At 32.2% G+C, this 22,513-nt stretch overlaps 4 protein-coding genes across 6 annotated transcripts; 2 read left to right on the top strand and 2 right to left on the bottom strand.

Annotated features, from left to right (window-relative positions):
• Nucleotides 1-4,711: 4,711 nt before the first annotated feature.
• LOC116347083 (tRNA:m(4)X modification enzyme TRM13 homolog) lies at nucleotides 4,712-6,221 on the top strand. Its single transcript, XM_031777500.1, has one exon. It carries the CDS (start codon nucleotides 4,798-4,800, stop codon nucleotides 6,193-6,195), a length of 1,398 nt encoding a protein of 465 aa, XP_031633360.1. The 5' UTR covers nucleotides 4,712-4,797; the 3' UTR covers nucleotides 6,196-6,221.
• A 69-nt stretch (nucleotides 6,222-6,290) lies between these two features.
• Nucleotides 6,291-7,875, bottom strand: LOC116347084 (max-like protein X). Its single transcript, XM_031777501.1, has 5 exons — nucleotides 7,667-7,875; nucleotides 7,344-7,457; nucleotides 7,035-7,228; nucleotides 6,762-6,959; nucleotides 6,291-6,696 (listed from the first exon to the last, which is right to left on the bottom strand). Exons 1-5 carry the CDS (start codon nucleotides 7,668-7,670, stop codon nucleotides 6,454-6,456), a joined length of 753 nt encoding a protein of 250 aa, XP_031633361.1. The 5' UTR covers nucleotides 7,671-7,875; the 3' UTR covers nucleotides 6,291-6,453.
• Nucleotides 7,876-7,995: 120 nt separating this feature from the next.
• On the bottom strand, nucleotides 7,996-10,028 carry LOC116346864 (transmembrane emp24 domain-containing protein bai). Its single transcript, XM_031777115.1, has 5 exons — nucleotides 9,649-10,028; nucleotides 9,361-9,484; nucleotides 9,177-9,247; nucleotides 8,661-8,787; nucleotides 7,996-8,581 (listed from the first exon to the last, which is right to left on the bottom strand). Exons 1-5 carry the CDS (start codon nucleotides 9,829-9,831, stop codon nucleotides 8,460-8,462), a joined length of 627 nt encoding a protein of 208 aa, XP_031632975.1. The 5' UTR covers nucleotides 9,832-10,028; the 3' UTR covers nucleotides 7,996-8,459.
• A 947-nt stretch (nucleotides 10,029-10,975) lies between these two features.
• On the top strand, nucleotides 10,976-20,675 carry LOC116346886 (inositol polyphosphate-5-phosphatase A). Of its 3 annotated transcripts, XR_004201640.1 has the most exons (9): nucleotides 10,976-11,829; nucleotides 12,522-12,752; nucleotides 13,868-14,208; nucleotides 14,297-14,384; nucleotides 14,493-14,648; nucleotides 14,720-14,968; nucleotides 15,278-15,314; nucleotides 18,137-18,923; nucleotides 19,039-20,675. XR_004201640.1 is itself a non-coding variant. In XM_031777154.1 (8 exons), the coding sequence occupies exons 1-8, from the start codon at nucleotides 11,767-11,769 to the stop codon at nucleotides 18,391-18,393; spliced, it is 1,422 nt and encodes a 473-aa protein (XP_031633014.1). In that variant the 5' UTR covers nucleotides 10,976-11,766; the 3' UTR covers nucleotides 18,394-20,675. The 3 variants fall into 3 exon arrangements, 2 of the variants coding, with proteins under 2 accessions (XP_031633014.1, XP_031633013.1); XM_031777154.1 differs by having other exon boundaries at nucleotides 18,137-20,675; XM_031777153.1 differs by lacking the exons at nucleotides 18,137-18,923; nucleotides 19,039-20,675 and having other exon boundaries at nucleotides 15,278-17,012.
• The last annotated feature ends 1,838 nt before the right edge of the window (nucleotides 20,676-22,513 follow it).

The following is a 22,513-nucleotide window of genomic DNA, read 5'->3' on the forward strand; positions in this document are numbered from 1 at the left end:
CATTTGTTATACTACGCAAAGAATTCTTTTACTTATTTTGCCGAAGTAGCAAGTTGAATGTTCGATTACAGCATTTTCTATTTAGTTGATAATAAATCCATTAAAATAACTTAAAAATACATTAAGTTTGCAATAAATATTTGATATAAATAGTAATAATAATTCTATGGCGAATGAAACCATTGTTCAAAATGGTTTATTTGTACACTTTTAGTTTTAAATCCCATTTTAAAGAAATGGAGAGAAAATCCGGTGTCTATAGCTGAGTGTAACACCCATAAAGCTCATTTAAAAGCAACTAAACCGCTTTTTTCTCCATATCACATTTTGTAGTGGGTTGCATCATTTTAAATGCAAACAACGATATATATTGTATTACGGAACATATTTCTTACGAAATCCATTTATTTAATGAAAATCCAAGCAAATGTCCATTAACTTTTTGTGCATTTAAAACGTTGGTAATTTCTCTGAATACGTTCAAAATGTTTGATGTGGAGGAACCGCGAGAACAACAATAGCAAATGGTGATGGTAGCGAAACTATAGCAAATGTCATTCGCAATTTGAACATTTTGGATCAAACAAATTCAAACCGAAAATTAAGCAATTGAAAATCCGTCTATTTGGGATGTGGGCTAGAGTGTAATCATCGTATTGGTCATATTTTATCAATCAAATGCACTCTATGTACGCGCAAGAGATCCTTGACAGCAGACTGAATGCTGATTGACCTCTCCCTCTTTCACACAGCACAGTTTGAAAGTTAAACAGCACAATGTAGACGCATTAGTAATTCAAAGGTGAATGCCGATCAGAATACCATGTTAAGTATGTCTTAATATGTGTATGCACCTAGATATGCTCAATGAATTCAATTCCTTTTACAACCGGCTGAGTACCATCATCACTGAACAATGAATGTGTGTACTCTTTCAATTTCAATCGAACATTCACATGAAGTACGCTCAATATTTATTTTAAAAATCTTGTTATGATATCTCGACATCAACTGTCGGACGATATATAGTAATTTGTACGTTTGCAAATTTATACGTTTGCATTTGAATATGTTATACCATAGACACCATAGACGTCGGCATACAATTTATATTGAATGGGATTTGCTGACCTCTTGGGTTTACTTTAGCATTTGGATTTTTATTCGACACAATGTTTGCTTGAGACGAAGAAAAAACAAATATAATTATTTACGAAAGTGGCATTTTTGATGTAACTCGCAATTTTTTCATTGATTTTCTGTCGATGAACATTTTTTCTTTTGTTTGAGATTTGAAAACGTTCAGACATTTTTAACGTTTCCATTAAAGAAAAGACATATTTTCTATATGTTGTTGAGCTGTCGATTCACGTGACTTGAAACAAGGCTGGAAATAACATATACCCAGTGCGTTGATCATTGATGCTATAATTTGAACTTGAAGCGAATGACCTTCCAACTTCTAATTTCTCTTGATTAGAAAGAATGCAAAGATTGATTGTATCTAGTTGCAAATTACAGTAAAGCTTATATTCTCTTGTGTCATATGTTGCACTTTTGTGAGAGGCAACAACAAAGATAAAATTATAGTAATTAGTATATTCTCTACAATTTATATTTCAATGATAGTTTAATGAAATTTAGTTTCAAATACCATTTTCGTAAGCGAACATGAACTTACCGTACCAAAATTTATGATTCCGGGGAATGTGCAAAATTCATATGTTTTTGCAATTGATTAAATCAAATATTGATTGTGCCATGCGTTTTCAATTTGTGGGTCGAAATAATTGAATAATATAGTAGTGCGATAACATTTACGTAAGCAAAAAGGAACACTGATATATATTTGTGATACCACAAACCGATTCATCCTAATATTCTCTAGAAAATCATATGATTTTATCTTATACAAATAGGTAATGTATGCTTGAAACCTATAATAATCGACTGATTAATTGCACAGTAAAAGGATGTGTGACAACATATTAAATGCGATAGAATTGTCACATTCGTTGGTGTTTGTTGAACTGACGTTTATTCTATCTACAATTCTACATTTGAATCAATATGAACGGCCCAACTCCATCTTATATAGTATCTGAACGAAACGGCCTTCCTTCGACCGCAAATGAACACCAACGAATTTCGAACGAACAGTTGATAGCTTTGATAATAGGTAGACTTTTCATTGGTGAATATTTGTCAATTTAAATTACTGTCACTAACTCTTTGTACCTTGAATTGATTCAATTGACATCAGTTAATTTTCTATTGTCACACCAATTGGATTTGGTGCAAATTCAAATTACCAATCGACGAGACTCCAACGAAAAAAATATATATGCTCACATTTAGTTGTGAATGAAAGTTTCCGGTTATATTTTTTTACAACCTTTCGGGTGCTGGTAGAGTCTATGTTTTGGTTAAGCTAAAAACCTCATAGCAATCAAATTGAAAAGAAAATATTTGACGCGAATCGCTTAAATAAGATTAATTTTGGTGCCATTTCATTTAAAAAAATATTTTAATTTATTACATTATTAAGCACCATAACACTGACGCATTTCTTCAACGTATGTTGTATTCATTTCAAAATGAAAATCCACCATCCATGTTTTCATTCAGTAAAAATGCGTCTATTTGACATCAATTTATTCTTGGAGGAATTATTGTCACACCATTCGATACAAAATGTGCGTTTTCTTCAACGAGAAAACCAAAAACAGCGCGATACCGCTCATGACGGCAACACAAAATATATACACGATATTGTATTGTGGCATTAGCATTCGAAAGTGAAATGAGAGCAAAGGACAGTTACGAAAAAAGAGCGAAAGAGAGAGAGCGCAAAAACATTTATGCACAGACGGAATAATTTGGCTTTATATGTGCGGTTGCGGTCGTAGTTGTGTCTAACGATCAAATTATTTGTGTGTGCCAAAATGTGATGGAAATAAACATAGAATGCCGTTGCAAAGCATAAAATATCTTTAGCATCTATTAAGTGCAGAAAAAATCGTTTCATATTTTGCTTAATGTCGCACAGAAATCCACACTGTTTTAGATTCCTTATAAAATGACCTTTCGAATGGTGTATAAATTATGGGGTTTGCGATGAAAACATGAAAAATTGTAGGGAAATTCGGCTTTCGAGTCTCATTACAAGCAAATATGGTTTTGATCAAACTTCTCCAAATGATACCTCTGAATGTCATATTTCCAACTTATTGGCCGCTTAGTACATTTCACATTAAGCCCTACGGCCAAACACTGGCAGTGTATTTAAAAATGATTGCGTTTGCTGCTTATAACATACATAGATATATACATAGATTTGGCCTGAGAATGGATCCATTCAAAACATGGAACAACAAAAATATTATCTAGTCTAAACGACAAAGCACCGAAAATGGGAAATCAACCACAAACACGCACATTAAGATGTGTTGCACGCACATTAAGATGTGTTGTCTTCCATCGATAGAACAATAGCACGAGACTATAGACCGAACGAGACCTAATGGCAATGGAAAAAAAAACAATGCAAAATATTCTCTCATTTGTAATGGCTTGCTAATCAAAACGAAAAACGAATTCGTCGTAGTTTTACCAAAACACTGTTAACGTAGATGCCACTTCAAGTGAAAAAAATCAAGAGAAATAATAACAAATCAATATTTGCATTTTGCATGTTTCTTCAGTGCTTCAGAACGCTGCAATCAGTGACTAACATCACTAACGATAATGCAAATTGCTTGATAAATGCCATTACTTTCGTCCATTTCGAGGATAATTTGTTTTTCCAACGCCTTATATCGACTTGAGAGAGACACAGTCAATTGATTCTCATCACAACAAGATGTTTACAGAGAGAGGGGGTGAAGATAATTTACTTTTTTGGAGCACATTTTCCAGTTTACAATCAATGAAAACGATGAAATAGCATGTAATCGGATATAACGGTAAATGAACCACGTTGATGTTGTTGTTCAATGTCCAAAATATTTTGTTGTTCGATATTTGTTTTTTCGCCGAAGAAAGTGTACCGAATCAAGAACCATTCAGCCATGATTTTAGACAGAGATTAGGTTGCAAATCGATATACACATATTTGAAAATCTTTCCATCTACTCTCTGGAAATGTTTTTTTTTTTAAACTCCAATTAAAAGTATATTTCGAATTTCAGACGAGACTAAAATCGAGTTGAAACTTATATGATACCTATTTCATTCTCCACGCCATGCTTAACATGTTTCAAATCGAATTCTTGCTGTGTTACTGTAATTAGATTTTATATTGAAAATGGAAAGACGTGTAACACACAAGGACAGCGACAGAGAGAGAGAGAGAGAGAGAGAGAGCTTAAAATCTGCTGGAAACCAGAAGTAACGTGTTCATTAGAAATTCTACCCAAATTTGAAAAATACCATGCTCAAGTGAACAAACACCATTTCGTTGCTCAAACAGTGTGCTTTTTATTCTAAAATTGTTCTCATACATTTTCAAAAGATAAAGAAACGAAATACAATGTTAGCCAAAAAAAGTATTTCAACAATTGTTGCATCATAAAATGAACTTTGCGAATGAAAATTTAAACGAGAGTCATTCGCGCGCGCATTTCATACAAATATTAAAAGTTTGTCAAACACAGTCATTGAATGTATTGAACAAGTAAATGTCAATATTTGACATTTGCACAAGACGTACATGTGAATGTATCCTCTCAATTTATCGATGTAAAATTTCATTTTGAATGTAGATAATAATATCGGAAAAAGAGTATTTCATTTGTGATGGACGGTGATACGATGAATGTAAAACGTGCAAAAATGGAGGAAAATGATGAATTGATTTCGTCAACAGCTGCTCCGATAACGTGTAAATTTTTTGTGAAACGTAAACAGAGATACTGTCGTCTGACACCGCCAAATGGTGAAGAATTTTGTGGTCAACATATGCCAGTGACAAGTCTGTCGTCGAAAGTCATTGAATCAGATGATTTGAAAATAAACAAAAGCAATGCACGTGTACCATGTCCACTGGATCCAAAGCATACGGTCTGCGCTTGGAAATTGCACAAACATTTAAAAATATGCAATGCTGTTGTAAAAGATCGACCGTGCTACATAGTACCCGGAATGAATGCCGGAAATGTTGACGTTGTCAACAATGATGCATACAAATCAGGTGCACAAACCGAATTCAAATTGACAGACATTGATTATGAGACAATTGATAAAGTTGTGGCAAGAGTCAACCAACTATATGATTTGCATAAAATTGATGAGAAAATCGATGATTTGATGGCTAGTCATCCCTTACTTGCTGCCGAACTGAATAATAAAGAATACGGTCATGAAACACGGCGGCATTTGATACAAACATCGACTATTCTTGGGTATTTAAATCATTATAAACTTTACGATGACAAGACAAGTTATATTGAATATGGTGCAGGCAAAGGTCAAGTATCATACTGGTTGGCGCAAGCAATAACCAATTACCCAAATTCGAATGTGTTGCTTATCGATCGGGCGTCGGTGCGACATAAAAAAGACAACAAATTAGATGAAACACATGCAGTTGCGGTGCAACGTATACGGGCTGATATTGCTGACTTTGATATCAGCGCACATAATTTAATACAAAAATCAAACAAAATTGTCGGTCTTGGTAAACATTTATGTGGTGCTGCAACTGATTTTGCCATACGATGTACAATACATGGAAATAATGCTGCATGTGAAAATGGTAACGGTCCCAAAACGATAGCCATGTTAATTGCATTATGTTGTCACCATCGATGCGAATGGAAATATTTTGTTGGTCGGGATTTTTTCATGCAAAATAAGGTAAGTGAAAGGGAATTTGCAATCATGACTAAGATGGTTGGTTGGGCAATTTGCGGTACCGGATTGAGTCGAGAAAAGCGCAAAGAAATTGAAGAGCGAAAAGAATCCAACGAACACACAGACGAAGCGATTCAAGAAGAAAATGTTGATGCCAACATCACCAACAAACGAGATCGACATCAACGCAAAGAAATTGGCCAAAAATGCAAACGACTCATTGATTTCGCTCGAATCTGTTATTTAGAACAAAATGGTTTTAAATGCTCATTAAAACGATATGTTAGCTCTGATATTACACTTGAAAATGTTTGTCTTGTTGCATTACATGAAACTAAATAAAAAAAACGTTTTCTTTTTCTTGTAAACTTTTTTTTTTTTTCGTTAAACAAAATTTAAAAAAAAAATTAAATTAAAAAAACTTGAAAAGAAAACGCTGCGTAACTGTGAGTCATTTTATGAAGTCAACGTGAATGGCATCTATATGTATTTACAATTTGTATTTATCATTAATAAGTCGAAACACAGATTTAAATGTCAACAAATATGTAAGCGTTGAATATTTAAAATGAAAATCCATGAATGAAGGCAATTTCGGTCTTAAATGGAACCATTCCAATTTGTGCTCTGGCTTCCACTTCCAACGTGGCTGGAACTTTGGTTGTGTGCATTTTGTTGTTGTTGCTGCTGTAGCTCAAACAGCGTTTGATTTACAATTTGACGCAGCATATGAGGTTTACAATGCTCTTCTAGCCATGGCAAAACACCGGTCGCTAATTCGGCAAAATCGCTCATCGGAAGAATTTCGAATGTCTGGTACATTTCATCGATAATTGCCTGGAACTATATAAGAAAATTTTCAAATCAATAATTAATTCATTTCGATAGGAATTTATTGACGACCATACCACTTTGAATTTGATTTCGTCGCTGACCCTCGTCTCCTGTTGACCGGGCGATTGTTGTTGGTTTTGTAACATATTCTCGTAACTATTTTGGATTATGCGTAATGCGGTCACTTCTTTTTGCAATGCAGATCGTTCGTCCTCTTGTTTCTTTTTCTGTTGATGTAGAAATCCGATATAATCTATCGAACGTTGTAACACCTTATATAAAAACATCAATGAAACGCATTTAACTTTCGATCCAAATGCAATAATAAAATGTTCTTATTTATTTACCGTTGCTTTGCTCAGTTTGTAGCCAGATGTTTCGTTTTGTTGACAGGTGGGTACCAAATCCTGTAGCGAATCATAGCCACGTTTAATGGCATCGCGACGCTTTTGTTCGGCCTGAGTGTGTGCTTCACGACGTCGTTCCTTATAGCTTAACGATGTGTTTTTCGTACATTCACCACCACTGTCATCGTCATCATCTAAAAAATCAAGATGATAAGATTATCATCACATCGTCATACTCATCGGTCCGAATTTGGGAAATGTTCAAATGTTTGATTAGCAACAAAAACAACAAAAAAATTGTGCTCATACCCGAGTTATGTGCCGATGAATTTGATGTGATAACACTGTTTGTACTGCTACACCTAGAAAACTGTTGTCTCTTGTTGTCTGTCGGGCTGGATGGTTCCATTTTCATTTCCATTTCTATCAATTGAAATTATTAAAATTATTCAAATCAATGTAATTTGTTCAGTTCAATCATTTCTTTGGGTCGACTCAATGTCGTTACGGAATTTCATCATTATCAGCATGTCTCATTGACAAATATAAGCATTTGATAATAAATCTTAAAGAGGAAGAAAGAGAGGAGAAAAGTGCGTTTAGATTTTCACACTTAATAATTTCGTACGTACCCATTTTTTCTTCCTTTTATTTTATTTGAAACTTAATTATAATTGAAAACGTTAAATGCTAAATGGTTTTTGAGCGTTTTTGATTTATTGATTTTGACGCGTTTCTTCCTATTTGGTCGACTCTACGTTAATTTTCCTTGTTTTTTTTCTCTTCTTTATTTTGCTTTTATAAATAAATAGACGAAAAGGGAAAAAAAACAACAATACAATGGAGCAGTCAACACGTTGACTTTAAGGTCTGTCAAAATAAATTTTTACATAACGCCATCTATCGAATGAAATAATTGACTGTATTCACAAACAAAACACGAAAGAAAACAAAATCTTCCTACTGAAACTGATTTATTTTCAATTGATTTTATTTAAAATAGAAATGAAGAAATTATATTGTACACTGCCTTTATTTACAGACGAATTTTATCGAAAAAAATCATAATTCTCTTTTTTTTACTGTTGATGTTTTGCTGTTACGGTTTATGTTCCTTCTGGATAAATCTTCTTAAGAAATCAGTTGGTTTACTTAATATTTTAGGTAAATGATACAGACTTTGCTGAACGATAGCTTCATTACAATGAATTTTATGTGGTTTTTTCGAGAGGGATTTAAGTAAACAAAAAATGAAATAAATAAACCGAAAAAGGACAGAGAGAAACAAAAATAAATTGATTAACTATCGATTTCAAGAAAACAGTCGCGTTCGCAACATGTACCAAGTGTTAATCATGTGTGGAGAAAATGAAATTAACCACTTGTTTTTAAGATGTTGAGAGGGGGAGGAAATGGTTTGTACGTTTAGTCGATGAGTTTCTTCGCTTTGAAATATCTTCGCAAATAGAGCACTTGCCAAGTTGCCAAACCCAATAAGCAGCACATACTGAATATGCTGAAGAATAGAACGCGATTGTTTGTCGATTCTATAATAAAAAAAATAATTTCGTTAGAAAATATGTAAAAAAATGATCTCCAATAAAAAATGATTAAAAAATCTCTTACCGTTGGTGCTTCGCATCTCTTCTTCGCGCTTACGTGTCGCAGCGAAATCTTGAACAATGGCATCTGACATATCTTCCAAACGTTTGAGATCCACTTCGAGCGGCTTGAATTTACCGGCTTCTTCAATCTACAAAATTCAAATGGAACATTTCGAATTAGCACAAACACATACACACATTAAACAAATGGGTTTAAAAATGCAAAAGCATGCAATCTTTGATGCATTCAATCGAGTTTTGTTTAAATTAAATCACACGTGGATTTCAATTTTGAAATTGTTAAATATATTATTTTGCGATCACAAAACGGATAAGAATCGTCCAAGATTTAAAGGTAATTTTGGAATCATTTTGGGAATGAATCGAACAATGAACAAAACTAAAACCATTGCAAAAAACACAAATATTTACCATATATCTGTGGAAGTTTTTCTTTAAAGTTTTTTTATGAAGAAAAAAACGAAATAAAATTGACTTAAATCGCCCTAATAAGATGATTTTCATTCTAATTACTTACGCCATCATAATTTCTAGCTTCAACGCCTTTTTTAGTTACAATAGAAACTTCATGCTCCTGTCCACGAATTCCTGTTTTTTTTTTTTTTTTTTTTTTTGTAAGAGTAAAAGATTATGTTAGGATGTCTTCCATTCAGAATGATTTCGACTGCGTCAAATTAGTACGGTATAGTTAAGTAAAATACCTGGGCTAACATGAGAACTGATGCAAATATCATAGGTCTCTGCAGATTCAGTGGTGAATGAGGCTTTAGCTTGATGGCTCATGCCTTCTTTTTTGGATAAAAGTCCCTTTCTTGAGTCACGGATCTGTAACGATAAAATACATCATCAAAAGTGATGATTTGGCTAATTACGATGTTGCAATCACCAGACTATCTGTCTGTGTCAATTTACATTCAAACTAATTGTTCGGCTAAGTTATTTCGTATGTTTTTTTTCTTCTCTTTTTAATTGCGTTTTGTTGTATTTACCTCGTAATCAATACGTTGGCCAGGCGCATCAGACACCTCAAATTCAATAACAGTCAATTGATGTGCTTGAGTTTCATCTTTGAAACATTTTATGGTGTTCGGCAGATGAGTATATCGAATGCCGTATACATTATTATGGCCAAATAAAAATACCAACAATACCGACCACAGAGCGTAATCCATGATTTATTTTACGATTTTTTTTTTATTGGTTTAGGCTAATTTATTAAAATTGTCTAACGTGTTTATACGAACTAACTAGTCTGGCGTTTACACCGACAAACTGTGTAAATAGAATGAATTTATAAAACCGAATAGCTGAGTTTCGTGTACTTTTCGCCTATTTACCATGACAATATGAGGTTTTACGTGGCCGAAACGCCATTGAAAGTGTATTAAATGCAATGAAGTTTATTGTCAAAATAGACAATGTTGGCATTTCGTTCGATGGATGCGTTCAATGTGTCAAATATTTTTTTTAACGACAGTCAATCGAAATGATCGGTGTCGTTGAATTGATAGAATGAATATTTTCAAACATCAACGAACAATAAAGTATTTAAACCATAAACATATTTGAATTTGTTCATTTCGAATTCCATATGTAACGTTAGATAAGAAAAATCTTATTAGATTGCTTCATTAGACATTCAATGTATTGACAATTTGAATCTAATTATTTCCGACATGAATTTTTGCATTTGACGTTTCAATTTACTTGACATTTATACAGAGAGATATAGAAAGTGGCAAATGTGCACATATCTACATCTGCGAATTTCTTCTTTCATCGAATGTTGTCGTTGTGTTGTCCATGTGTTTGTGCGTATATGTATGAGTGTAGAAAAATTATGCTCCAAAAAAGAAAAACACCATCTATGCAACGTAAACAGTGGGATAGAAGAAAGGAGCACGAGTCAAAGCGAAACACAAAATACTCATACACATTCAGGTTGTCGTATCAGTAGCTAATTATTTCAAAAAAATATTGACAGAGAAGACGATTGACAAGAGACCGAAAGAATGAGACAAATGTAACGGGTACGATAACACATCCAAACAACATGTATTGTGCACACTATCGAAATTGTGTACACAGTGTGGGAGCATATACACATTGAAAGCGAACAAATCAACAAATAGCTCTCCACACGTACGTAAAAATGTGTGTATATATCAATATCTCTCCTTTGAGCGCCACAGTACACATTTCACATTCATTTCAATACAGTACCTTTTCGATGATATTTCTCTCTCTCGTGTAAAACCGATAAATAAAACTATATAGATAAAAGAAAAACAAATTGCTGAAATCAAAAGAAGAAAAATGGCAGTCATGTGCTCGATTTTATCATAAAAGAAATAAATATTATCTGTTCACTTTATTTTATTTATTTATTTTTTATTTTACACTTTTTTGCGCTCTCGGCTGTAAAATTTCGTCTTTCTTTTTCATTCGAAAAGAAATAAAACAATGATAAACGAATCAAAGCGCAGTCAGTTCAATGTGAGGAAAATTGTACGAAAATCAATCGGATATTTTTGCTCTTCGGGGAAAACTAAGCGAAACGTGAAGGGAACTTGTGTACTTAAACAAAATCATCGCGATAAATTACTTCGAATTGACGGCGGATCAAAAAAATTCGTAAAAAGAAATTAGTATAATTAATCCCGAAAAAAAAGAAATGAGAATCAAACAAATTTTGTGAATCAACAAAAATAATAATAAAAATAAAACAAATACACACACATACACACAAAAGAGAAGAAGAATCAGAGCGGAAATAGTGTCCTACTGAAGTGAAGAGTGTGAAAAACGATTTTTAATTTGTTGTGCATCATCATCATCATCATCATTATCTTCGTCGCCAAAAACGACAAACACACACATTGCACTAAAGAAAGAATTAAAATTAACAAATTGAATTCAAGCATCTAGACCCATTGAAGAAAAAGGAGGAAAAGGAAGCGTGTGTACATTTCATTCCCTCAATCGATTGCTCCAGCTTGTCGCGCTCTCATTTCTTCATTTCCCGCTCGTTGCCGTTCGCTCCGCAAAAGAAACGCAAAAAATTCGTATAGTTTCTTCAGCATATTTTTTTTAAATTCCAGAACAAAATGGATACAGAATACGTGCCATTTCTCCTAGTCACAGCTAATGTGGGGAGTGTTTTTGAAGATGTAAGTTGCCCTACTTTTTCTCTCTCCTATGCCGCGCGCTTGTTGCCATTCTGAATGATTTATTCGTTTTACATGGCTTTTTATGACGACGACGACGACGATGGTGATTGTTGTTTTGTTTCGAATTGTTTGTTATCGTTTGATGTTGGCGTGCTGCTGTGAGTTGTTGAAACGAAAATGAAAACAAAAATATCCTCTCGCTTCGTCGTATCATATATATACAACAACGGAATCATTTGCAAAGTGAATGAATTTTGCGCGTTCATTGTGGGTGCTATGATATTGATTTTACTTTTAATTCAATTTCACTCTGTCTCTTTTGCTCATTTTCATTCACTCTTTTGACGTATATATATGCATATCGTATTAAATTAATCAAATAATTCAAACAAAAGCATCAGCAGCAAATCTTGTGCCCGTAGAATAACAGCAAAACACAACATACACACACAAAAACATCGAAAACAAAAACAACAAAATTAAACGTCAAGAAACATCGTAATTTTCACCGTCATGTTAATGAATGGCAAATGAGCTCCTTTCGTGTGAAAGCGCACAACTGTGCGCGATAATTATAAAAAAACATTATTACTTTGCTCAAAATGTGCACAGCACCTAGTTATTAGTTCTCTAATCAAGGTATTAATAGAACGAAAAAAAATATATATACGATTTGATTTAATCCCGTGTAGCCGTCACGATTGCTAGTGTCATGGATATCAGAGTTTTTGGCCAAAATTTCCCTGCTAAAACCGCAATTTGTTGCGTTGCACTTGCAAGAGGTTGGCGGCAAAACGTACGAAAAATCTATGGAATACGTGCAAGAATTCATTCGCCTGCTATCTGAATCACCCGAACTGGAGTGCTACAACCGAATTCGAGTATATTTAGATGAAGATTACACCTCCGCCGAACATTTTACGGTAAATAATCACATAAAATACAATAACATGCACTATAACAAACACATCACATCCATGAAAGAGGTATATCGCATGAAAGGAACAAAATTCATAAAAGAAGAATAGGGAGAGAGAGACAAAAGAATACAGACAATGTGCGTGTGCGTATGTGTTGTAAACAACCAAAAGAAAGAGAAAAATACGCAATAATGCTCTCAAGGAAACAAAGTATTTATAAATCTCACCTTACATAGTAGTTATTTAGTAGAAATTAGTATCTAGAAATCAATTTATATTTTCATCGATGTTATTAACCCTGATGATTGTGTGTGCTTGATTGCTCGCCTGCACGCACACACACACACAGACCTTTTCAATAGTACCTACTAATGCATAAGATCCACAACACGTAATTATATTGATAGTGTGCGACTCTTTTTTTTCGCTTCTTCTTCTTCTTTTTTGTTATTTTTATTTGTTTTGTTATTTTCTTCACAATTTTCAATTCTCTTCTCGTGCTTTAATTGGCGAAAATGAAAATGATTTTAATTACATTTGCAAATTGCGAATTCCAAATTTCTTTACTTTGCACCACCGACTCAAGATAGATAGTGATGTTTCGTGTGTGCATGTGCATGCTTCTAATTCGTTTGACGCAGATTTTTCAATTTTTTTTTATATATATATATATATAGTGTACGCAAATACACACACTTACCGAGTGAATAATGAAACAGAAGAAAAAAAAACGAAACTTTCAAAATTAATTAAGTAATAAATACTTACTTAGTAATCCAATTACCATATAAAAAATATGGACTTATTCAGAATACTGAATAAATATAAGAGCAGACAAAAAAACTTAAACTCAAACAGACATACGTACGTTAAACTAGTTTACTTTCAAACTTTGTTTTTGCTGTTGTTCTGTCTCTCTTTCTCCATCGCCGCATAATCTGATTGCATGTGTTTTGCCCAGTTCAAAAGCCCCTCAATTAGACACTTTACTGGATCAAATATGATTTAAGTACAATTCATGTGTTGTTGTGTGTTGACTTCATTGTAGTTGTCATCGTACGATGTTCTTCTTTTGTAATTAAAAATCGTATATGTTGTTATGTGTTTGTTGTTTTTAGGCACTGGGCAATTTGTACTTCATTGAAAAGTCAATAAGCACCGTAAAAATATGGAATTTTCTGACGCACGAATGGGAAACGGTCGAAGGAAAAAGTGTACACACTGGCAATATAGAGGCTGTCGCAACCAAAGAAAAGTCCAAATTTCCGCAACATTTCTTTCCCGAATGCAAGTGGTCACGAAAGGGTTTCCTGCGAACGCGTTGGGAAATCAATGGCACCGTATTTGATATGATTAACATTCATTTATTTCATGATGCATCTAATTTGGCTGCAAGCGAAGAATCACCATCAGTCTATTGCAAAAGTAGGCGTCGAGCTTTGGTCTATACACTGGAGCGGTTAGTGTTTGGTTTTAATTTGCATGCATTTTCAAATACCCGACGAAACAAATCATCAAATGAATGTAATGCATTTTTAATTGATTAGGTTTCACAAAGATGTTTTAAACGGAGTGGCACCATATTTTGTATTCGGTGATTTTAACTTTCGTTGTGATACAGAAGGTGTAGTCAAGGTAGATATATTAAAACATGCAAACCAAAGAAGAAGCAAAAATCCAATTTGCAATAATCACATTGTGTTTTCATGCATTTTTTTTTGTTATTGTTTTCGTTTGCCACAGAAATTATCTGAAGACTTAACAATTCACAGAATATTAAATGTTAAAAATGACCACTACAAGGTTCAATACCGTGATGCAGATGCACAAAATGTGCTGACTATTGGAAAAAAGGAATTCCATCACGTGGACCATCAGATTAAATTTAAAGAGTCATGGGTATGTGTACAAAATAACACAGTTATCATCAATTATGAAATGAAAAAAAAATTGTCTGCAAATGTTTGCAGCTACAACATTTCGACTGTGAATTGCAACCATTGAAAGAGGTACTTGTTGAATATCCAATTACATTCCCACCATCGTATCCGTACGAAGAAGACCCGGCATTGCCACAAGATTATATGCTAACGCGATGTCCAGCGTGGTGTGATCGCATTTTGATGAGTCCAGCCGCTAAAAATCTCATCAATGACAAAAATTTCTCATCACTACATTACAATACCATTGGAAATAACATTTGTATGGGAGATCATAAGGTAAATTATTCTATTCTCTATTATTTTTATCTCGAAATTCTTTTGGGGGTTTAACGTGCAAATCTTGTGCGTTAAACTATTCACTTTTTTTCTCTTTCTCTTTCAATTTCTTAATTTTCTTATTCAAATTGCTCTTGATTATTTTTATCAAAATAAAAACTAATTCTTCTTTCTTCTAATTCAAACTACCCATGAATTGAATGAATTTGGTGTATTGCAAATCGAATCGAAAAAAAAAAAAACAAAAAAAATCTTCAAAACAAAAACACGCACACAAATGAAAATACATAAAATCTAAATGAAATGCAGCCTGTCTTCTTAAGTATCAACTTGAAAACATTTCAAGGTACAATTAGATGTTGTTGCGCGCATGCTAAAATTAACAATAATCATCAACCACCATCACCACCACTGGTATCTCTCCAAATGCCACCTACACCAACACCACCACCACAACAACAAAACCAATATACATTAGTAGATCACACAAATAAATTTGCATCACAGTGTCCATATGCTAGTAATGAGTATTGTAATGTGTTATTAGAATGTAACAAATTAACTAGTAAAATTTGTGAAATCAATTCGTTGAATGCGAATGCGGCCGGAAAATTGTCCCAAACGAATGAAATGTCGACAGCAACGTCGGACATCGCACTAAATCGAAAAGTCAAACCGACGATCAGTATCAATGTAACGGATGCGGAAAATTTAAATGTATGCATGTGCTCATTGTATGCTAGTTGTGATAATGTGCTTGTTGAACAAGAATCAATGATCGGTACAATTTGTCCGCGATGTCAAAATATAATCAAACAACAACCGACTGAACATCGTAAAACATTAATATCGAAACGTTCAACATTATCAAAAGATATAATTGTAAATCGTGTGGATACGCATTTTTTGAGCCTAAGAACGGCACTCGATGGTGGAAAACGTTATGAACCATATACACCGGAAAGCATTGAATCACATTCACCGCCATTACGCGAACCAGATATACTCGAGTATGAAACAAATGACAACGACAATAAAATCGATTCAAATAATACAATAAGCACAATTGATGCCACCGTCGATTCATACGATGTGAATAGCAAAGTAATTAGTCCGGTTCGATCATTATCGACACACAGCAGTGCTGTGTCACCGCGACAACTCAAATCTCGATTAGAAATACTACGAAAAACATCAACCGATGCATCCGGTATGGTTATTAGCAATCATATCACCGAAAATCGCAAACAACGGCTGAAACGCGGCATTTGCTTCAATAAATGTTGTGTTATTATTTGAAAAATGATCAATTTTGCATATCATCATTTATAGCCACAAATACATACACACAAATCCAATGTTCATTCATTCCCAAATAGTTGCTTTCCCCCTTTTTTTCTTTAATTGACCCATTCGTAATTGAATGATTATATTTCCATTTAAAAAAAATCACAAAAGATATAAGATTCAAAGAGATACATTCACATTGAAAAGAGAACATTCAAGCCGTTTAATTTTTTTTAATTAAAAATTGCCCGATTTTGGGCACTGCTTCAAAACCAATGAATTGGCCATGCATTGCACATATTTAAAATATGATATTTTAGAATTGATTTTACAATTTTATATATACGAATTTTGTGAACATAGTTCCACACAAATGTTAGATAGAAAATGAAATAAGATAGATTTTTCACATGTATTTTTTTGCGCGTGCATCATTTTAAAAGAAATATTCAGTCGAATCAAACATATCCACGATTTTATTTTTATTGAATTTATACGAATCCAGTGGAAATAGATTTGCCAAAAAAAAAATCATAGAAAGAAATTGTACATTTAATTCTTTTTATTTTTAAATAACTTCCGTTATTTTTCTCAGAAACAAAAACCTATTCATTGTAATTATGCGTCACTTTTAGTCGATACTTAATTTTATTATTTTATTTTTTTTTATTTATATGTATTTAGTAAATCAATATGGAAAGAAAAAGAATTTTTAATGAATTTTGTTTTTAAAAAAATAGAATGCCAACTGCATTAAATGATTTGTACGTTTATCAAAGTGCCTGTGCATCTCAATTTAGTATATATATTTTGATACATATTAAATTTTTGTTTCGTATAATTATGTGTGTAAACACACATCTTATTTTTCTGTTAAAAAGGTGATACAAATCAGAATTGAATCACTTAGAATAAATCAACATTACTAGATAAATGTCTTCAAATGCGTTACTGAAAAAAGGCAGTCAGCAAAAGCGTTATAAAATATATCGACGATGTCACGCTATTGTTGGCGAACTTTTTTATATAACGCGTCACATACAGTTTTTGACACTATTGCTGACGTACTTTTTTCTATAACGCATTTGAAGACATTTATCTAGTAATGCTGATTTATTCTAGGCGATTCAATTGTAAATAAATCGATCAAAATTTCATTAAATTATATTAATGAGACATTCTTATTTTTGAAGCAAAGTTCAAATCTTAAGTTAAATGAAAAAATTTTAAAATTAGATTGTACTTAATTTATAAATTAGAGAAAGAAAAATCAACATTATTTTTTTTATTTAATTTTTTTATGTTTTCGTTTTTGTTCTGAAATTAAATTAATTTAATTATTGTTTCACACTCAACTGAACAACAAATAAAACATGCATCGATCATTTTAAATTATCCCCCATCACTTTAATCTATGTAATTTATTTGTGTTTTTTTAGTTTGTTTCATTTTATACAATTGAATGAAAATAAAGAAACAACTGTTTATTTTGTTTCGTATGATCCCAATATTTATTTCATTTTTTTTTTGTTGGTTCACTTATAAATAGTTTTATTTTTATTTTCGTCTGTGAAAAATGCAACTTTTATTTTTTCATTTAGGTGCACGAAAGCAAAGCTAAATCGGTATTATTCGCAGCAATGCTTGGTGGAAAATGTTGGTGGATCTCTCATAAAATTAAGAAAATAAACACGAATGGACCAATATATATTGTGCATGTCTGTAATGTTTCTTTCTTTTTTTTATATAGCATTTTATTTCGATGTTTATTGTTGTGTGCTTTTTATATTGATAATGATTATTGAATTGAAACTATTGAATTGATTCGAGAATTGATTTTTTCTATAATCTAAAACCATTTAATCCTCCCCAAATATGCAGGAAAGAATCTTCAACGAGATGATTTATTAATATCACCTGAATTACAAGAGATTATTGATCAGATATTCGGCAATGATGAGAATACACATAGCGATAACGATGACGAAGATGCGGCCAATGAAGAATCATCTGGCATTGTTGCAAACAGTAAATTCATTCAGTTAAGTAGCATTAAACAAGATGTTGAATCGACCAGTACTGATTGTTATTATCCAAATAATGGAAATTCGGTGGTTTTTCGTGAGACAACTGTTTGAAAATGCGATCCCGATGGTAAAGAAAAAAAGAGTTAGCCAAATGTGTTTTCAGGTGAAGAATCATATGTAGAATAATACCATTAACTGCAACCTATATTCACATCCCTTATCCATTTATGAGATAAAATAAAATTTATAAAACCCGATAGCAAAGAGAAAAGCAACAAAAACACCAGGATAATAGAATTATTTACACTGTGCAATTTAAAAACACCATTTTACTATTTTCTTACACATTTTTATTGTTCGATTTTTGTGTTGTGACATGATTTAAATGATTAAATTGACTGCTCGACAGGCAATTTAGTGACATAATTGTCAGACAGACATTTAAGCTTGGCCAACCAAATGATTGGTCTTTATAAATGTATCAAATGAGGTTTGACAACAGTAATAGAAGTGATAAAATCTCTATACATTACGTCGAGTTAAAATGATTTCGAACTTGATTTTTTTTACCAGACCTTATTAGTTTCAAATCTCGAACCGCTGCTTTTGATGCATATTCTGTTGGTCATCAACAGTAACTGGTAAGTGTGTAAGTTTCATTAAGTTTATTAGAGTGATTAGAGATCTTCTATTACACCACTTTATTTCTCTCTCGTATCAATGGTGATTTGTTGCTGTGTACGCATTCACCATTAGAAGTAAACAATAGCAGCAGTTTGGCAATTGGTTCGAGATAAGGACGGAAGTTCCGCGGTCGAACCAATTTCTGTGAACACAATATGCTCAATCATAAATTTTTCCCATCATTTTCTCCCAATTTTCATTGATTAATATAAATAATATTATGACGTGTTGAAAGTATGACGTAAAAATGATGTATTAAATAGAGACCAAATCAGTATTTTTAAATCAAAATGAATTACTAGAAATGAGACAATCGAAATGAATTCAGATGAATCAATTTGAAAGCGAAAAAAAAATTACCTGGAACCAAATGTCTTGTTTTCTTTTTTGAGAATTTTAGTATTATTAGAAGATTTAGTCATTTTTGTGTAGATTTAACTAATAAAATACGTTTGAGATTTTGATGTTTTCACACAAATACACACACATATAAACATCCAACAAACTCGTGATTCCAATTCAAAAGAATTAAGTTCTTTGAAATATATGTTTTCAAGTGCAGAGAAGAAGAAAAACCAGAAACAACAACATTTATAATAAAATCGTCCGTCCGATTTTGTTGCGTTAAAATATTTGCCCAGTTTGGCTGTCGGTCTCGATTAACCAAATATTTTTTTGTTCCGCATATATTTTAGGTGGATATTTTTATTCGGTAATTTATTTTGTTTTTTGGAAACACCATTATATATTTATATATTTTATCGAATATGAATGTGAGAATTGAATTAACTAAAACATCAAAAACAAACAAACAAACAAAATAACAAACAACTATATATTTATGACGCGCACGCACAACATGAAAATCAAGTGAAAAGGAATATTTAATATTTTTTAGTTCAATTTATAAATCGAAAATCCGAAACAAATATAAAATGATGATAAAATGATAAAATGATTTGATCTCATTTACGTATATGGATGTTTATACGATGATATGAATATAATATTTTATTTGAATTGTTATTGCCGTAATCACGAATAGAATTGCAAAGCACCAGATTTAATTATATATCATTGTATCGGTTTTTGATGATTTTCATGTGATTCCATTGTATTACTTAGCTCATCTGAGATAAATGTGTTTATTGTTCGTAAAATACATGTGTTAACAACTTATATATCTTTTTTTATGGATTTTCAAACATATTATAGCCATTCATGACTATTTCAATCAGAATACAAAAGAACAAAGGGGTATTTATCATATTTATTATTAAATTATATTTGAATGATAGTTGATTTTTAATTTCCATATGAATGTTTGTGCAAAAACGATAAGGTATCAAGTAGTTTTTCTGTCCCTGGCAAAGCAAACGGTTTTTAGGGGATCAGAATATCGAATTGCAGAGGACATGTGCCAGCCAAATAGAATCCAAAACAATAATGTAATTTGAATGAGCTTACCAACAAAATGCAAAAACAAATACACATTTATTAGATATATTAATGTCAACCAAGCATGTAACGATAGCAATAGTAGTAAATTTCTCCATAATTCAAGTGTTTTCTTGTCCGCGAACAACAACCAAATAATTAGAACAATTTTAAATGAATTTAGACACCTCACTGAATGGGTATTAGATTACTGAAATGTATTTGTGCCATATTATATACATTTATTCAGATTTATTTAATATTATTTAGTCAATGGGAAAAGTATTAAATAAATATTTATGAGAAAAAAGAGAAAATAACGTTTTTATCTTTTATTGGAGGGATCAGACTCTCTAAATTTGAATTAATTAATTTTCAGCCAATCTCACTCGAACCGTTTTGTATAAAAATAATTCGAAGAATTCTATTCGGTTTTGAGTCTTTGAACAAACAGAATTTGTATTATTGGAATGTACTTTTTATACTTTTTTCAAAGTGAAAACCACAAAATGCTAACTCAGCTCTCAAAAATCGGAAAACTCTAAAAAATCAAAATAATCATCGATTCAACAAAAAAAACTTCGTAAATAAGAATACTTACATACCGCAAGCTGTAAAATGTGTCAAAAAATGTTGAAATTAAAACGATCGGAAGTTGCATTTTTGGTGTACAATATCAACAAATATTTATTTTTATATCTTTCTTCTTCTTCTTTTTTAGTAATTACACCATAATACTTATGTATAATGCATATTTTTTTTACTTTCTATAATCATATATTTAAATAAAAGAAAAATGCTAACGACTACAATCCTTTCCGTGTCTTATGGAAATCAAAATTCGGAAGAAAAGTTTCTAGGCAATATGAGAGTGGCAAACAAAAATTTGGAGTAATGATAGAATGGACCTACCTTCAATTGATTTGTATATCCAGCTCAACACCACACAGAACAGTTTTTTCAAACAAATTAAAAATAAAACATAAACTATGTAAAACTATCACTTTTTTTAAAATACCGACTTACAAACCGGCGCAGTGTATAGACAGACAGACGTCAAAACAATGCAAAACACTTTTGATCAATTAACATGTACGTCTGATGCACTGAAAATGTAGATTATCGCATGATGCGACCAATTGTATGTCAGAATTAATTGAAATGATAAGTGAATAAGCTGAAATCTGATATGCGGACAACACTCTTCAGTCGTTAATTCAATCAAATGGGATTTGGTTTGGCGTCATTGCGCGAATTCTTTACATTTGATTGAATTTTCGATGAATGAATGATCTCAAGGCACCCTATGAAAATAAATTTTCTTTCGATGCTTTAGGACACGGTACGTTTATCCAGTATCTGAAGCACTTCGACCTCAGAACAGTTGAACATTCAGTATAGCCATAAATGCTGTAATAATAAATCAATTGTGATTAGAACCCAAGAGTGAATCAATATTAATCAAAAAAAATTGTTTTTTTTTTTTGCCAAACGATTTTGGTTCCATAAATCAGATGTGTTTTTTCTCTCACCCATAAGGGTGTTAGGTCTTTTTATAAATTTATTTTTATATTAATTTGGGTTAATTTAATTTTGCCATTGCTGTCATGTCACTACTGATTTATGGAAAATCGCGACACTTTTTTTTTTGTTTTGTTTTTTAACGACAATTTAACTTTGTTCTGTTCCCCACCTTCAGACACAACAATAATTTAGATAGACGAGCTGTCGTTGCGCCCGAAAGATATTAGCTGCTTCTACACATGTGCGTGGTCCAAACATTTAGTGATGCGATGCGAACAATTGGTTTTGTCGCGCGTTGGTCTGAAATGATTTTAAATGATTTAACTAATAACTGGATACACAAATCAATCGAATAATAATATGATTCTATCAACTCCAAATTTGTTATGGTAATATATGTATTGAGAAAAGTGGCAAAGAAACCTACTGAACAAACTGTATGTAAATTATATGGAAAAGTGTGTGTGTGCATGGTTTCAATGTAGTTTTGTTTTGCATTTGAATTTGTTATTTTCAATAGTCGGAAAGAATTTTCATTCGATATAACAAACGATTTATGTTTAATGCCCTCATCCTTTTACAATAT

The sequence above is a fragment of the Contarinia nasturtii genome, unplaced genomic scaffold (genome assembly GCF_009176525.2).
Source record: "Contarinia nasturtii isolate CC-2019 unplaced genomic scaffold, AAFC_CNas_1.1 Cnas_scaffold_1699, whole genome shotgun sequence".
NCBI lineage: Eukaryota > Metazoa > Arthropoda > Insecta > Diptera > Cecidomyiidae > Contarinia > Contarinia nasturtii.

Bases quoted from the DNA above. Each gene is read 5' to 3' on its own strand.
- LOC116347083 (XM_031777500.1), top strand. From the start codon at position 4,798: ATGGACGGTGATACGATGAATGTAAAACGTGCAAAAATGGAGGAAAAT.
- LOC116347084 (XM_031777501.1), bottom strand. The intron at 7,229-7,343 runs GTATGAGCACAA...TTGATTTTTTAG, and splicing joins TTCATCGGCACATAACTCGG to ATGATGACGATGACAGTGGT. The intron at 6,960-7,034 runs GTAAATAAATAA...TTTTTATATAAG, and splicing joins ACAAACTGAGCAAAGCAACG to GTGTTACAACGTTCGATAGA.
- LOC116346864 (XM_031777115.1), bottom strand. From the start codon at position 9,831: ATGGATTACGCTCTGTGGTCGGTATTGTTGGTATTTTTATTTGGCCAT. The intron at 8,788-9,176 runs GTAAGTAATTAG...TGAATTTTGTAG, and splicing joins AAGCTAGAAATTATGATGGC to ATTGAAGAAGCCGGTAAATT. The intron at 8,582-8,660 runs GTAAGAGATTTT...TTTTTATTATAG, and splicing joins AGAGATGCGAAGCACCAACG to AATCGACAAACAATCGCGTT.
- LOC116346886 (XM_031777153.1), top strand. From the start codon at position 11,767: ATGGATACAGAATACGTGCCATTTCTCCTAGTCACAGCTAATGTGGGG. The intron at 12,753-13,867 runs GTAAATAATCAC...TGTTGTTTTTAG, and splicing joins CCTCCGCCGAACATTTTACG to GCACTGGGCAATTTGTACTT. The intron at 14,385-14,492 runs GTAGATATATTA...CGTTTGCCACAG, and splicing joins ATACAGAAGGTGTAGTCAAG to AAATTATCTGAAGACTTAAC.